The 15,831-nt window shown below is 38.1% G+C and overlaps 1 protein-coding gene across 6 annotated transcripts in view; it reads right to left on the bottom strand.

The window, feature by feature from the left end:
- Positions 1-15,831, bottom strand: part of LOC140718335 (large proline-rich protein BAG6-like) — a 127,376-nt gene that overhangs the window by 52,312 nt on the left and 59,233 nt on the right. For 3 of the 6 annotated variants that reach the window (XM_073031930.1, XM_073031922.1, XM_073031940.1), the window contains exons 6-7: positions 13,175-13,228; positions 8,625-8,699 (exon numbers count right to left, since the gene is read on the bottom strand). In XM_073031930.1, the coding sequence (XP_072888031.1) occupies positions 8,625-8,699; positions 13,175-13,228 (129 nt within the window). The remainder of the gene's footprint in view (positions 1-8,624; positions 8,700-13,174; positions 13,229-15,831) is intronic. The other 3 variants (XM_073031949.1, XM_073031966.1, XM_073031958.1) reach the window with 1 other exon arrangement.

The raw sequence follows: 15,831 nt of genomic DNA, 5'->3' as shown, positions 1-15,831 counted from the left end.
TTACATCCCATCAGGGTCTTATTACCCTTGCAGTTTCTTAATTGTACCCACAAGGAATCTACATCTTCCGATCCTACATCACTCTACTGCAGAGCTTATAAAAAGTTTTATGCTTTATTGTTTTACAACAGTGGACATGATCTGACATTTTGTTTGACACTGATCAACAGAAAAAGACTCTTTCATGTCAAGGTGCAACAGATCTCTACAAAGTGATCTAAATTAATTATAAATATAAAACACAAAATAATTGCCTAAGTATTCACCCCCTTCAAGTCAGTATTTAGTAGATGCACCTTTGGCAGCAATTACAACCTTGATCCATGTGGATAGGTCTCTTCCAGCTTTGCACACCTAGACACTGGAATTTTTCCCCATTGCTTTTTACAAAACTGCTTAAGCTCTGTCAGAATTCAAGGGGTTTGTGAGTGAACAGCCCTTTTCAAATTCAGCCACAAATTCTCAATTGGATTGAGGTCTGGACTCTGATTTGGCCACTCCAGGACATGAACTTTGTTTATTTTTAAGCTATTCCTGTGTAGCTTTGGCTTTATGCTTGAGGTCATTGTCTTATTAGAAAACAAATCTTCTTCTAAGTGACAGTTCTCTTGCAGGCTGCGTCAGGATTTCCTTCAAGGTTTCCATGTATTTTTGTGCATTAATTTTATCCTCTACCTTTACAAGCTTTCCAGGGCCTGCTGCCGTGAAGCATTCCCACAGCATGATGCAGCCACCGCCATGCTTCACGGTAGGGATGATGTGTTTTTGATGATGTGCACCGTGTGGCTTACATCAAAAAGTGTTTTGTCTGATGGCCAAAAAGCTCGATTTTGGATTCATCAGGCCATACACCCATTCTCCAGCAGATTTCAGTCTCTCACATGCCTTCTGGCAAACTCTAGCTGAGATTTCACATTGAGCTTTTACAACACTGGCTTTCTCTTTGCCACTCTCCCATTCTGTGACTGGTGAAGCACCCAGGCAACAGTTGTTATATGCACAGTCTTTCTCATCTCCACCACTGAAGCTTGTAACTCTTCCCGAGTTGCCATAGGTGTTTTGGTGGCTTCTCCTACTAGTCCCCTTATTGCACAGTCACTCAGTTTTTGCAGAGGGCTTGCTCTAGGCAGATTTACAACTGAGCCATATTCTTCCCAGTTCTTGATGATTGACAAATGTACTCCAAGGGATATTCAGTTACTTGGAAGTTTTCTTAATCTATCTCCTGACTTGTACTTTTCATTAACCTTTTTTGCAGAGTTGCTTGGAGTGTTCTTATGTCTTCATGGTGGAGTTTTTGCCGGGATACTGACTCACCAACAGTTGGACCTTCCAGGTATAGGTATATAACGGATTTCCCACTCAGGATCAATAATGTGTTTATTATTATTACTTTTACTACAATCAATTGCACACAGGTCTCCAAAAACATATCTCCATTTAACTAATTATGTGACTTCAAAAACCAATTGGCTACCAGTTATGATTTAGTGTGTCATATTAAGGGGGGGGGTGAATACTTATGCAATCAATTATTTTGTGTTTTATATTTGTAATTAATTTAAATTACTTTGTAGAAATCTGTTTTCACTTTGATCAACAGAAAAAGACTCTTTCATGTCAGTGTCAAAAAAGCCAAATTAATTGCACTGTGATTCAATATTGTAAAACAATAAAACATGAAAACTTCCAAGGCAGGTGCATACCTTTTATAGGCACTGTACAACACCATGGCAAGTGAGATATTTTTTCAGATTATTGCCAATTTGGGCACATTCTTTCAAAAAGGTTTGCCACTCCTGATCCAGGATAAAGGGCTTTTGATTGTCTGGAGACGTTCTTGAAGTACAGAAGCCATCTACTGGGGTGAAATTAATTGGCTTTCAAGATTGAGGATGGGCAACAAACAAGTGAAACTTAGTAAAGTGCTTTTCCCATTCACACCACTGAATATAATATACCGTAGATTTCGCACTACAGAGCGCACCTGATTAAAAGCCGCTGGCTCTAATTTTAGAAAGAAAATCAATTTTGTACTTGTACAAGCCGCACCGGATTTTAGGCCGCACCGGATTTTCGGCCGCAGGTGTCCCACGTTGTAATATGAGAAATATTAGTGAAATATAAATACAGAATGTTTGAGAGTACATAATTAATAGTTTAAATAGACAATCAGATATGTAATAATCAATATATAAGGCCTCCCAAACTCCTAGTATTAATGTAAAAGAATCGAAAAAAAGAGGAAAAAAAAAAGAGGAAAAAAAACCCCCCAAAAAACTAAAAGAAAACTTTTTAAAAAAACTAAAAAAAAACTAACCAACATGGGCAATTGCATAATGTTAAATACATACAGTAGTGCCGATAACTCCGAAACTCCATCCAAATAATTAAGGATAATAACAGTAAGGTTCAGGATCAGACCATTTAACTCATATGAAAATGTTGAATAAATGGTCTCCAAGTTTCCTCAAATTTAACTGAAGAATCAAAAACCACGCTTCTAATTTTTTCTAAACTCAAACAAGAAATAGTTTGAGAAAACCACTGAAATACAGTTGGAGGGTTAATTTCTTTCCAATTCAGTAAAATAGATCTTCTAGCCATTAATGTAACAAATGCAATTATTCATTGAGATGAAGCGGATAGACGATTATTATCTATCATTGATAAACCAAAAATTGCAGTAAAAGGATGCGGTTGGAAATTGATAATTAAAACTCTTGAAATAATATCAAAAATATCTTTCCAATAATTTTGTAAACAAGGACAAGACCAAAACATATGAGTCAATGAAGCAACATCAGAATGACATCTGTCACAGGTTGAATTAACATGAGAATAAAATCGAGCAAGTTTATCTTTAGACATGTGAGCTCTATGTACAACCTTAAATTGTATTAGAGCATGTTTAGCACAAATAGAGGACGAATTTACCAATGATAAAATTTTTTCCCATTGCTCAGTAGATATAGGACAATGCAATTCTTCTTGCCATTCCTTCTTAATTTTCTCTGATACATCTGGCTGTACACTCATAATCATATTATAAATGATAGCAACTAAACCTTTTTGACAAGGATTGAGGGCTAAAATTCTTTCTGTAATGTCCAATGGACATTCTTTCGAAAAAGACTTTAATTCATTATACAGAAAATTTCTGACTTGCAAATATCTAAAAAAATGGGTTTTAGGTAAATTATATTTATTAGATAGCTGTTCAAAGGACATAATGTTATCATCCAAAAACAGATCACGAAAACATGTTATACCTTTTGTTTTCCATAAAAGAAAAGCCTGATCTATAGATGAAGGCCGAAAGAAGTAGTTAGATATTATAGGACATGACAGCATAAACTTATTCAAGCCAAAAAATTTACGAAATTGAAACCAAATTCATAATGTATACTTGACTATGGGATTAGTTATCTGTTTATTCATTTTGAGTAACGAAAAAGGAAGTGAAGATCCTAAGATTGAGATCAATGAAAAATCTTGCACAGATTTACATTCCAAATTTACCCATTGTGGGCAAGCAGCTGTAGTCGATTCTTGTGTCCAGAATATTAAATACCGTATATTAACTGCCCAATAGTAAAATCTTAAGTTTGGTAGAGCCAAGCCGCCCTCCTTCTTAGGCTTCTGTAAATATTTTTTGCCTAGTCTAGGATTTTTGTTCTGCCACAAATAAGAAGATATTTTAGAGTCAACCATATCAAAAAAAGATTTAGGAATAAAAATTGGTAATGCTTGAAATAAATATAAAAATTTAGGTAGTATCATCATCTTAATGGCATTAATTCTGCCTACCAAAGATAAAGATAGTGGAGACTACCTATTAGCAAGTTGCTTAATTTGATCGATTAAAGGTAGAAAATTAGTTTTAAATAAATCTTTATGTTTTTTAGTAATTTTAATACCTAAATAAGTAAAATAATCTGTAACAATTCTATATGGTACATGATTATAAATTGGAACATGCATATTTAATGGAAATAGTTTACTCTTATTAAAATTCAATTTATAACCAGAAAAGTTACTAAATTGAGCAAGCAAAGAAGAAATAGCAGGAATAGATCTTTCAGGGTCAGATATATATAATAGCAAGTCATCCGCATATAATGATACCTTATACGTCGTCTCCCCACGGGTAATACCGAAAATATTGGGTGATTCACGAATAGCTATAGCCAAGGGTTCTAAAGCAATGTCAAATAATAAAGGACTTAAAGGACAACCTTGCCTTGTACCCCGAAATAACTGAAAAAAAGGGGATCTTTGATTATTGGTAAAAACCGAAGCTAAGGGTTTATGGTATATTAATTTAATCCATGATATAAATTTTGAACTAAAATTAAAATGTTGCATTGTATTAAATAAATATGGCCATTCGACTCTATCAAATGCTTTTTCGGCATCTAAAGAAATGACACATTCTGGTATTTTAGATGAAGAGGTATAAATAATATTAATTAATTTTCTAATGTTAAAAGATGAATAGCGATTTATAATAAATCCAGTCTGATCTTCAGAAATAATTCGAGGTAATATATTTTCTAGTCTAATAGCCAAAAGTTTACTGAAAATCTTAAAATCCATATTCAACAAGGATATAGGCCGATAGGATGCGCATTCAGTAGGGTCTTTATCTTTTTTAAGAATTAAAGAAATAGAAGCTTCATAATAAAAAGATTGTGGTAGTTTGCCTATACTTAATGCATCTTTAAAAATTTTACAAAGCCAAGGAGAAAGTATGGAAGAAAAAGATTTAAAAAACTCTGTAGAAAAATCATCTGGACCAGAAGCTTTACCCGAATTCATTGAAAAAATAGCTTTTTCTATTTCAGACTCAGTAGTAGGTGTATCCAAAAATACACTATCCTCAACAGTTACTTTTGGAATATTCAATTTCCTTAAAAATTCATTTATTATAGAAGAGTCCTTAGTACATTCTGATTGATATAAGGAATTATAAAAATCTTGAAAGGCTTTATTTATCTCTTTGTGATCAATCGTCAAAGTACCATCTTGTTTACGAATCCTAGTAATCTGTCGTTTATCCGAAGCAATTTTCAATTGGTTAGCTAGTAATTTACCAGACTTATCTCCATATGTATAGAATTGGGCTTTTGATTTAATTAACTGACTTTCAATCGAGGAGGATAATAGTAAGCTATGCTCCATTTGAAGTTCCACTCTTTCTTTATAAAGTTCTTTGCTAGGGGTCATTGAATAAATCTTGTCAATTGCTTTGATTTTATCAACTAGTGTTAATATTTTAGAATTAGTTTGTTTCCTAACTCCAGCAGAGTATGAAATAATCTGTCCACGAATATATGCCTTAAAAGTATCCCACAAAGTTCCACTAGAGATCTCTGCTGTAGAATTTGTTGAGAAAAACAAATCAATTTGCTGTTTAATAAAGTTGACAAAGTCAGAATCCTGCAATAAAACAGGATTAAACCTCCAACCTTTAGTATTAATATATGAATCCGTCATCTTAATAGATAACTTCAAAGGTGCATGATCAGATATGGTAATAGAGTCATATTTACAATCCATAACATCTGTAAGTAAATGGTGATCAATGAAAAAGTAATCAAGTCTTGAGTAATTATGGTAAACATGGGAAAAGTATGAAAACTCTTTGTTATTAGGGTGTAAAAAACGCCAAATTTCACAAATAGCTGAATCAATCATAAAAGAGTTAATGAGAGAAGCCGATTTATTCGGAAGAGTTTGGGTGGGCTTGGATCTATCCATCAAAGGGTTTAGACAACAATTAAAATCCCCACCCATTATCAATCTATATTGATTCAAATTAGGAAAGGATGTAAATAAACATTTAAAAAATTTAGGACAATCAGTATTTGGAGCATAAACATTAACTAAAACAACTTTTTGATTAAAAAGTAGACCAGTAATAAGCAAAATTCTACCTTGCGGATCTGAAATTGTTTCATGATGTATAAAAGAAGTTGATGAATCTATAAAAATGGAAACACCTCTTACTTTGGCTTGCGAATTTGAGTGATACTGTTGGCCCTTCCAAAACCTAAACAACCGTTGACTATCCACCTTCCTTACATGAGTCTCTTGTACAAAAATAACATTAGCATTCATTCTATGGAATACTTTGAATGTTTTTTTCCGTTTGATCGGATGATTTAAACCATTAGTATTCCAAGAAACAAAGTTAATAGTCCTATCCATATTGACAATATTTATTACAGTTAACACATAAGTTTGAAAAAAAAGTGAACTCATGAACCCGGAAGAAGGAAGTAAGTTCAAGGAGAAACCCGAAGTCACGGCACTGCGACCATTTTTGTAGTTTCATATAAGCCCATGAAATAAAACTAAGCAGAAAGCAAGCAAAAAGAAAAGAAAAAAGAAAAATCCCCGTCCCTCTACCCTCAAAACCCCAGGAAAAAAGCCAAAAAGAGGCAAGCAAGCAATCTAATACTAAAATTACCCCCGCGTCTCAAGACGGCAACTCAGACATAACAAAGTTAAAAAAAAATACAAACAACCCACATTATAAAAGAGGGTTGGTAATAACAAAAGTTAAAATATAAAATTAGTTTTATAAATGTATATAAACAAAAGGGTTAAAAAAGAATTAAAACAATAAAACCCATAAATGATTAATACTGGATTGGTATTGTAAATGAAAGTTTAAAACTTTCAAACACATCAAAACAGATATGACGTTCCAAGCACTGAAGTCTGTCGGGAAGAAGAAACGCCATTTTATTTTTTTTTAATCTTAATATTTAAATGTTAAGAGTATAAAAAAAGCGTATATCAGCTTAAAAAGAAAAGCAAAAAGGAAAACAACCCTAATAAGTTATTTTCAATGCTAATAGATTAATAATATGGAAAAATAATAAAGTCAAAATAAACCCAGCAAAAAGAGCTTTAACCATATATAAGAAATACATGTAAGCCATACCCAAAAAAAAACCAAACATCAATCTGTAACAGATCCAAATCTATAGGCTAAATTACATTAGTCAGCCCGATAGAATGTCATTGTTCCAGGAAACCTTGAGCATCCGCTGGAGATTTAAACAGCCGAAAAGTTCCGTCCTCAAGAGTGACTCTCAAGTGTGCTGGAAATAACAGCGCTTGCTTGCAGCCTTTCTGGTGAAATTTCGACATAACCGATCTAAAAGCCATTCTTGCCCTTAAGACTTCAGGGCTATAATCTTCCAGAATGCAAAATTTAAACTCTTGATAGCTGATTATACCCTTTTTCCGAGCTGCCCGAACCAAACGTTCTTTGGTATGAGGGTAATGGATCCAGAGAATTACATGTCCTGGTTTCAAACTTGAATCAGACCGAAAACGGGAGACAAAGTGTGCCTGATCGATTACCGGGAGAGAGTCCAGTACCTCTGGACCCAAGACATCCATTAGAAATTTAGAGAAGAAAACGGTAAGATCACCGCTCTCAAATTTTTCGGGAATCCCAATTAACCGAAGATTTTGTCTTCGAGAGTGATTTTCCAAATCAGTAATTTTAACTTTATAACGATCCATCTGTTGAGAAGTCGAAGTTTGCTCTTCTTGTATTTTTTCAATTATACGATCTTTCTTGCGAGCGGCTTCTTCAAGAGCCAAAATACTTGCTTGTTGTTTTTGTGATTCCAGTGTAAGTATCTGGAGCTTTTCTTCAACCAGCTTCAAACGTTCATCATACCGAAAAAGCTTTACGGTTAATTTTCTCTCCAGTTCTTCAAATTTGTCTTCTATAAGCTTCACAATTGTTTCTAAAGTTATCGGTTCTTTTGTCTGTTTCGATTCTTTTGCTTTAGACATTTCAGCAAGTTGAGAATGATTCAAATAGTTAAAAAGAAAAATTCTGTATGTTTAGACCCCTTTAGAATAAGTATAAGAAGATCCTTTAAGGGGTGTTTGTAGGTTAAAAAGACGTAAAAGGTTTGGAGCAAAGCCTAGAAGCGGTTTACTCCATAAGCGCCATCTTGAGACCCCTCGACTTTGTCCTATCTCGTCCTGTGTCACTAAGTACTCCATAACCTCATCCTTAGCAATTGACTCCAACATCTTCCCAACCACTGAGGTCAGGCTAACTGGTCTATAATTTCCTTTCTGCTGCCTTCCTCCTTTCTTAAAGAGTGGAGTGACATTTGAAATTTTCCAGTCCTCTGGCACCATGCCTCACTGTATCTCAATAAATAAATATCTGATTCAGTGAAACAGTAGCAGGTTTATACAGAGAGATACGTTATGGGCAGTTATTGAAACAGATGAGAGTGCGATGCAACACAGAGAAAACAAAGTAACCTGGGGGGGGGGGGCACTACCATTTTGGGTGCTAGACTTTTATCCTCAGTTTGGAGCAAATTCTTCCACACAGAGACAGATCAATTTAGAAAAAGGATTGACCATCTCTAAAAATATACCTATGAAAATCATCTTCCTCAGGGAATATTCCACACCTGTAACTGAAAACAGGAGTTTACAAAGCCACTTTTTTTTTTAGAAAAACAGTCACATCAAGCAGTACAAATTTTCTTCTGTGCACAGATGCTGTCTGACCTGCGGAGAATTAGCAGCACTTTGCTTTTATTACAAAGTTCACAAAGTTTGTTCCTCACCTCAAGCCTGTTCAAGATGCCCTGGATGTCCCTCAGCATGTGCTGTGCCAGCACCAGGCGAACTCGTGGCTCACTCTGTGTAAACAAAGATAAGTGTCATCAGCAGTGAGTACCTCTGATCTGGCTATTGATTTAACACAGTTTTGCACTCCTACAGAATGGTGTTATTCCGCAGAGACAGTTCCAAACACAAGAATTAGCTGAATTCAAATCACTGCCGCAGGATGGGTGTTACTTAGTTTGATATTTTTATTTAGAGATACGGCACAGTCACAATCCTTTTGGCTTAATGAACCTGTGCTGCCCAATTACACCCATGTGACCAATTAAACCACTAATTCTTGCACCTTTGGAATGTGGGAGGAAGGCCACGTGGTCATGGGAAGAATGCATAAACTCCTTGCAGAAGGCGTAATTGAACCCGGGTACCTGGGGCTGTAATAGCATTATGCTAACCCATACACTATCATGCCGGCCAAAACAAGACATTGTTTGAGGAAGGCAGAACCTTGAGCAGGGGCACCCAAGGGTGAAGTGAATGAAGCAAGCCAGTCCCACTCAAAGGGAACAACATCTTTACCATTATACACTAAGTTTTAGTCTTGCTTTAAAAAAATACAATTTGATTTGAATCACCATGGGCAAAAATGGGATTGAAGCAACCACAAAAAAGTGCAAAGTGGTATGCATGCATCAGTTTTTGGCAGGCCACTCTTGGTCTGGATGCATTTCTGGGCCAATGATGGTGCAAGCTCTGGGAGGCTCTTGCAGCGAAAGGCAGCCTGTTTGGCTGGCCGCCAAGGGTACGAAGGGTGGGGCTGATACATCTGCACCCAGATGGCCTCTGCAAATCCAATGGTGGCATTTAACCCGCGTACGATGTGCGGTTTTATCAATTAAAGGAGAAGAAATGGGGGCTTCACTCAGCCAAGGCTAGAAGTGGGGTCAGGAACAAGGTGCAGTTGGGGATGGAAATACAACAGACCTTTGGGGGAAGAAAGAACAATACAAAGTATCACAATTAACATTTGTGAAATGACATCAAGCTAATAAATAAATTATTGTGCAGAAATAGGCCATGCCAGTCTTTATGCTCCACACATCTCCTTCCACCTCTCTATTCCTTTTTCCTTCATATGTCTATCTACTTCCCTATACTGGAGCTGTCTCAACTGCTCTCCGTGGGGGTAGCTTCAATGACCTATCCAATATAGGGGGCTCCTCAGGTTACAGAAGACATGGCTTACTGACTTCATGCAAATTCTGTCATAAATGTTTTGCTAGCAAGATTAAAGTGTTTTGTGTTATCCATTAATGACCGGATGCAGAATCTTCCCACTTTACATCAATGTTTCCATTCCTGCGGGCTACTTGTAACAAGTGGGAATAAGGCTACAAACCAAGCTCAGGCCCAGCAGATGATGCCTGCAGCCTCACTATAGCTGACAAACCATCGGCTGGTGCCCCGAACACTTGTCCGCATCTACGGGCTGTACACAAGCAGGTGTTCGTAAGCTGGGTAAAACCTGCATGTTCTATTTGTTTACTTATGGGTGGTGTTAGGGTGAACACAGAAGGTATTCAATGAAAGTGTATGCAGATGATACCATGTGGGGAGTTACAGAATGACAGTACTGAGGCAAAAATGAGCACATCTGGAAAGAGGCTCAACTATTTCAAGACAATGGATTTTTATCTTGTTTTAGGAGAAATTGCTCCTTTACATGGGGAAATAATGTAAATGCTTAATGGACAGTTCTCAGCATTGGAGCACTTACAGAACCCAGGTACTACCTCAGTCTGGTTGAATAAAACAATCCTCTTTCCTCAGTTAGTGGGTTTTGACCACAGTCTGACCTTGCCAAACGGAGGGGTAACCACTGTGTCAACTTTACCACAAAGAGTTTCATCACACCAGTCCTGAGACCCGGCTTTTATGGAGGAAGTATCTCAGTCTTACTACATCGACATTACCTTCCGGTTCTGATCTCATCCCTGAACATCTATCATGTATTTTGCTCTAGTGCCTCTGAAGCTGCTCAGAATGTTTCTTATTATTATGTCCCTTGCATCTCTCCCCAGCCCAGAAGCCAAAGTGAACGATCTCCCTCTTATCATATCTAATGCTGTTGCTTTATAATCTGCAAGAGGTGCAATGTACAGGACACAGCAGATTGTGGTCCTGAGCTTTCCTTGCCCAGCATATCCAGGGCTTGTGTCTCCACTGCCCAAGCAGATAACCATTCCAACAGATGCAAGAATGCAGAAGGCTGCAGGAAAAACAAACACTTATTGCTTTACCCATAAGCCAGGTAAGAAAGCCAGGTCAACCTTTCAGTATAGAACACAGCAAAAATATACCAAACACCAAGCAGTTAGCAAAGCTAGTACAAGTATATTAGTATTCCTTAACAGCAGGTGATTTTAAAGATCATAGGAATAAATTCTTGCTGTCCCATCAAACTACATCTCACTAGTTCTACAAGCAATAAAAATGCCAAGATAGAAGCTCGGTAACAACTTCAGCGACCCGAGTACATTCAACTGTAAATGCTGGCCAAACTTCACCATCTTATTTCCCACCAACTTAACTCTTCTCTCCTGAGAGCTGCAGCTTAGTTCTGGAGACAACACTCCTGAGTATTGTCCCACCAGTATTATTTATCAGATCAACAGTTCGCTGGACAACATGGTCTTTCACCAGACTTGTGAACTCATTAGACATAATCATGCCAAAGGCAAAGATCATTCATGAGCAGGACCCTTCTCATAATCCTAGGACAATGAGATCAAGTGGAGCGTCCTCCCAACATGACAGATCAGACAGCCCAAGGCCAACTGTTGGTTGTCCATCATATCAATGGACAACAATGACAAGGGAGTTTTTAAATGTGGAAAAGTCATTGCACTGGGGCAGTTCCACTGTATTGGCCTCTGAAGTCCAGGTCCAGTGGTACGAGTAGTTGTCACAAACTGGGGTCTATCTTGGTTGCAGTAGATGACCATGACATCTTCAGTGCCTCATCATGCCCTTTGCTCTCTACGAAGCATTGCAGAACCACCTTCCTGACCACTGGATGTCACTATGGATCTGGTCTGCCCATTTTGGCAGAGCTGACTTCTCATGCTAGGACAGGTACATCCCTGTCTCACTGAGTATAAAGCTGAATGACTACTCTCACCTGGTTTAGCCCTCCTGTTGAAGCAGTCACACCCCAGGACCAGCTCCACAGCATTAAGTGGGCAATTTACTGGATCCAGACAAGGTATGTGAACTTTAACCTGCATATGTTGGTTTTCAATACATCCTTCTAGAGGTGCAGGGAGAGAGGAAGGGAGTGTTGATGCAGTTCCATGTACCTACAATGTTCAAAAAGTTCTGACATGGCATTGTTTTAGAAAGCATTATTATTAGCAGAGATAATGCTAAGAACCAGTGTTCAGAACTGAGTATTTAAACAAATTAAGCAACATTTAAAAAAGACAGGTTTGCAAAGAAAGACTTGCATTGAACACACAATTTACTGGATCCAGACAATGTAAATGTACTATTTTTAAAAACCAGTAGACTTCAGTTTTCAAAACAGCCTTCAGGAGGGGAAGCAGAGACACAGAGAGAGAGAGAGAGCGAGCGAGAGAGAGAAGTAAGCGTATGGTATGCAAGGGATGTTCCAAAGCATTTTGCAATCAAAAGTGAACTGTTGTGCTGAAGGTGGTGCAGTGGACCATATGTGGAGAACAAACTTCCAGAAACACCATTGTGTTAGATGAGAAACAAGCAGTGGCCAAGAAACCAAGATCATCACCCCCATCTTTCTTCAAACTGTGATGTCCCACTTTCATGAGGCAGTAGACTTAAATTCTCTCCTGAGAGTGCACAATACGTAAAGGACATCCTTAAAGGAAAACAAACTCACTCAGTGATACCAGAAAACAGGCAAACAGCAGAATTAACTTCCAATGAGCCAAAGAGCACAAGTAACGGAAGGTTCAAAGCAACTTTGATGGGATTGATGCAATAGGCACTGAAACTTTAGATTCACACTGAGTCAGTAATTAAAAAGTCCAAATCTAATCATTCTAATTGTATTTCAAATTATTTCAACAGAAAACAGTATGTATAGATTGACCCATATCAGATTTCTGAAGATGTAGAAGACACAACACAAATAATTCCCAATGGTTGAAATATTTGAGGAGTCCCATCTTTCTTACTTTCCTGTAAATGACTGCAAGAAGTTTAACCTCAAGGTCGTGTATGGTAACATATACACATTTTGATAATAAATTTACTTTGACTTTTCCAGTCCAAGCTTCCACAAATCCAACGTCCATCTCCTTCGTTCCAGATGGAATTGAGGAGGGGAGTCTGGGCTACACTGACCAAGCTCTATTTATGCTATACTGCATACAGGCTTGACACCTTATGCAATAGCCTTGCCAACCATCTGCAAAAAATGCAGATTTCCAAGATTCAAGCACGGATAAAGGTTACGATGGATGTTCGAGATGGAAGATGAGGGAAGGAAGGAAAGAGGAACTGAAGTTACCTGAATAGGACTCTGTTCCACATTGATGTGCACATCCATCGATGATCCTTCACTCTTCAGGAGTGCAGAGGGAAGGAAGGAAAAAAGTACCAATCACAAAATAAGCAGCTACTCCCAGTCTCAGTACATCTGCCAGATTCATCCCACCTGACATTCTCAACCCCCTGTGCTACAGGCACTGAATGGAGACTCTGACACATTTCAATATGATTCATAGACTGTGCACCTCAAAATGGAAAGCAACCTCCAGACCTCATTCAGAGCATTACTTTACACCTATCGGTAGACTCCAGCCAGATGAAAAACTCCAGAATAAATAAATCAAGCAGAATTCTAGTCCAACCTATTTACCTGATAAATTATGAGGCAATGCCTTAACAAAAATCTGACTTCCCATAACATGTATGAACAGAGAGTTGTGGGGCTTCAAAGTTAGTAACAGTGTTCTTTCACTGCATTACCCTTCAACCATTAGGATCTTAAACCAGAGGAAATAACTTCAATCACCCCAGCACAGAACTCATTCCACAACCTATGGACTCTCTTTTAAAGACTCAATAACTCATGTTGTTGAATATTAATTGCTTATTTATTATTATTGTTCTCCTTATGTATTTTCACTGTTTGCTGTCTTTTGCACACTGGTTGGCTGTCCATCTTTGTTGTGAATGGTTTCTCATTGATTCTACAGGGTTTCTTTCTATTTACTCTGAATGCCTGCAAGAAAATGAACCTCAGGGTAGTATACGGTGACATATATGTAACTTCATAATAAATTTACTATGCATCTTGCATTTGGAGAGGTTAAGAAGAGGCCCTCCAAATTAATTTATGCTACCACATAACTACCTCCCCCTACCACCTTCCCCACCATCTCCCTACCCACCCTACCCAACACATGCTCTCATACCAGGTAAGTGAAACAGAATCCCTGTGTCATTTGGGTTTAAGACCAGAAGGCCAGGAGATATAGGAGCACAATTAGGGCCATCTGTCCCTCTGTTTGATCATGACTAATTTATTATCCCTCTCAACCCCATTCTCCTGCCTTCTCCCTGCAACCTTCAATACAAGGACTAATAAAGAATCTTCCAACCTCTGCTTTAAATGTACCCAATGACTTGGCCTCGACAATGAATTCCAGATTCACCCAGTCTCCTCATCTCTGCTCTAAAGGGACATCCTTCTATTCTGAGGCTGTGCCTTCTGGAAGCACCCTCTTTACATCCACTCTGTCTAGGCCTTTCAAAATTCAGGAGGTTTCAATGAGATCTCCTGTCATTCTTCTAAATTCCAGCGTGTACAGGCCCAGAGTCATGAAACTCTCCTCATACTTGAGTCCATTCATTCCTGGGATCATTCTTCTGAACATCCCCAGGACCTTCTCCAATGTCAGCACATCCATTCTTTGATAGGGGGCCCAAAACTGAAATGTAGTTTCTCAACGCATTATGAAGTTTCAGCATTATATCCTTACACCTAATGCATTCTTAATGAAAAAGGTACCATTTCCCACCCCATACACACTTGTTTATTGGAATCAATGGCTTTAATACATTTTAGTGGCGCATGGGATTCAGAATTTCTTGAACCCACCCACCCCCACCCGCTGATAACCCGCAATTAGGGTTTCAAAGAGCCTTTAAATACAAATATCAAGTGAACTTGCTCGTATAGCATTGAACTGTGTTATGTTTTATGCTGTTCCTTGAATCCCTTATCGTGCCAAATATGAATTATGCACACATGACACAGATGAAAATTTCAGATGTTGAAAGTGAAACAGCAATACTGACATCAAGCCAATCAAACCAGCAAGCTAAACAGGGTCAGGGGTGGCTCATAAGTCATAGAATGAGACAGAAAAAATACACTTATGCATAGAATGCAGTAAGGTAAATCTGATGGAGATAAAAAATGGCTTGAGGAGGGCACTATATGAAAGAAGATTAAATGTCCACAGAAGAGGTGAACGACACAGTAGGACATTTGAAAATATAATAAGGCAGACCAGCTTGCTCTGTACTCATTAAATGAACCAATGAAAAGCTTCAGACACAACTTTGGAGCCCGTCTCTAAATTGGAGGTTACCAAGATGGAATGTAAGTTATTACTCCACCAACCTGAGTGTGGCTTCATCATGGCAGAAGTGCAGGACATTGGAATGGGAATGGGAGCTGAAATTAAAATGGTCGGCCACTTGAAAATCCCATTTTTTGTGACTATAGAGGTATTCAATAAATCAGTCCCCGATTCTACGTCGGAGGAAGTGGATACAGTAGACAACAGCAACCAAATCACAGATGAACTGTTACCTCACCTGGCAGGACTGAATTGAAGTGACGAAGGAGGTGAATAGGCAGGTGTAGCACTTCTGCTTGCAGAGATAGGTGCCGAGAGGGAGATTAGCGGAGAGGGACAAATAGGCAAGGGAATCACAGAGGGCGTAATGGAAAGCAAAGGAAGCAATGCCTATGCAATGTGGAGGTAAAGATGTGTCTGTGGCAGTGTCCCATCGAAGACAGTGGAAGTTGTAGAAAATGATTGGCTGGATGCAGAGGCTCATGGGATGCTAGGCAAGGACAAGATAACCTCTATTCCTGTTAAGGAGGCAGGAAGATGGGGTGGGTGTGGATGTCCGGAAAACAGAGGCAAT

This window comes from Hemitrygon akajei, chromosome 2, assembly GCF_048418815.1.
Source record: "Hemitrygon akajei chromosome 2, sHemAka1.3, whole genome shotgun sequence".
Taxonomy (NCBI): Eukaryota; Metazoa; Chordata; class Chondrichthyes; order Myliobatiformes; family Dasyatidae; genus Hemitrygon; species Hemitrygon akajei.
Note: the sequence above shows the minus strand (reverse complement) of the source record. Positions and strands in the feature narration are given on the sequence as shown.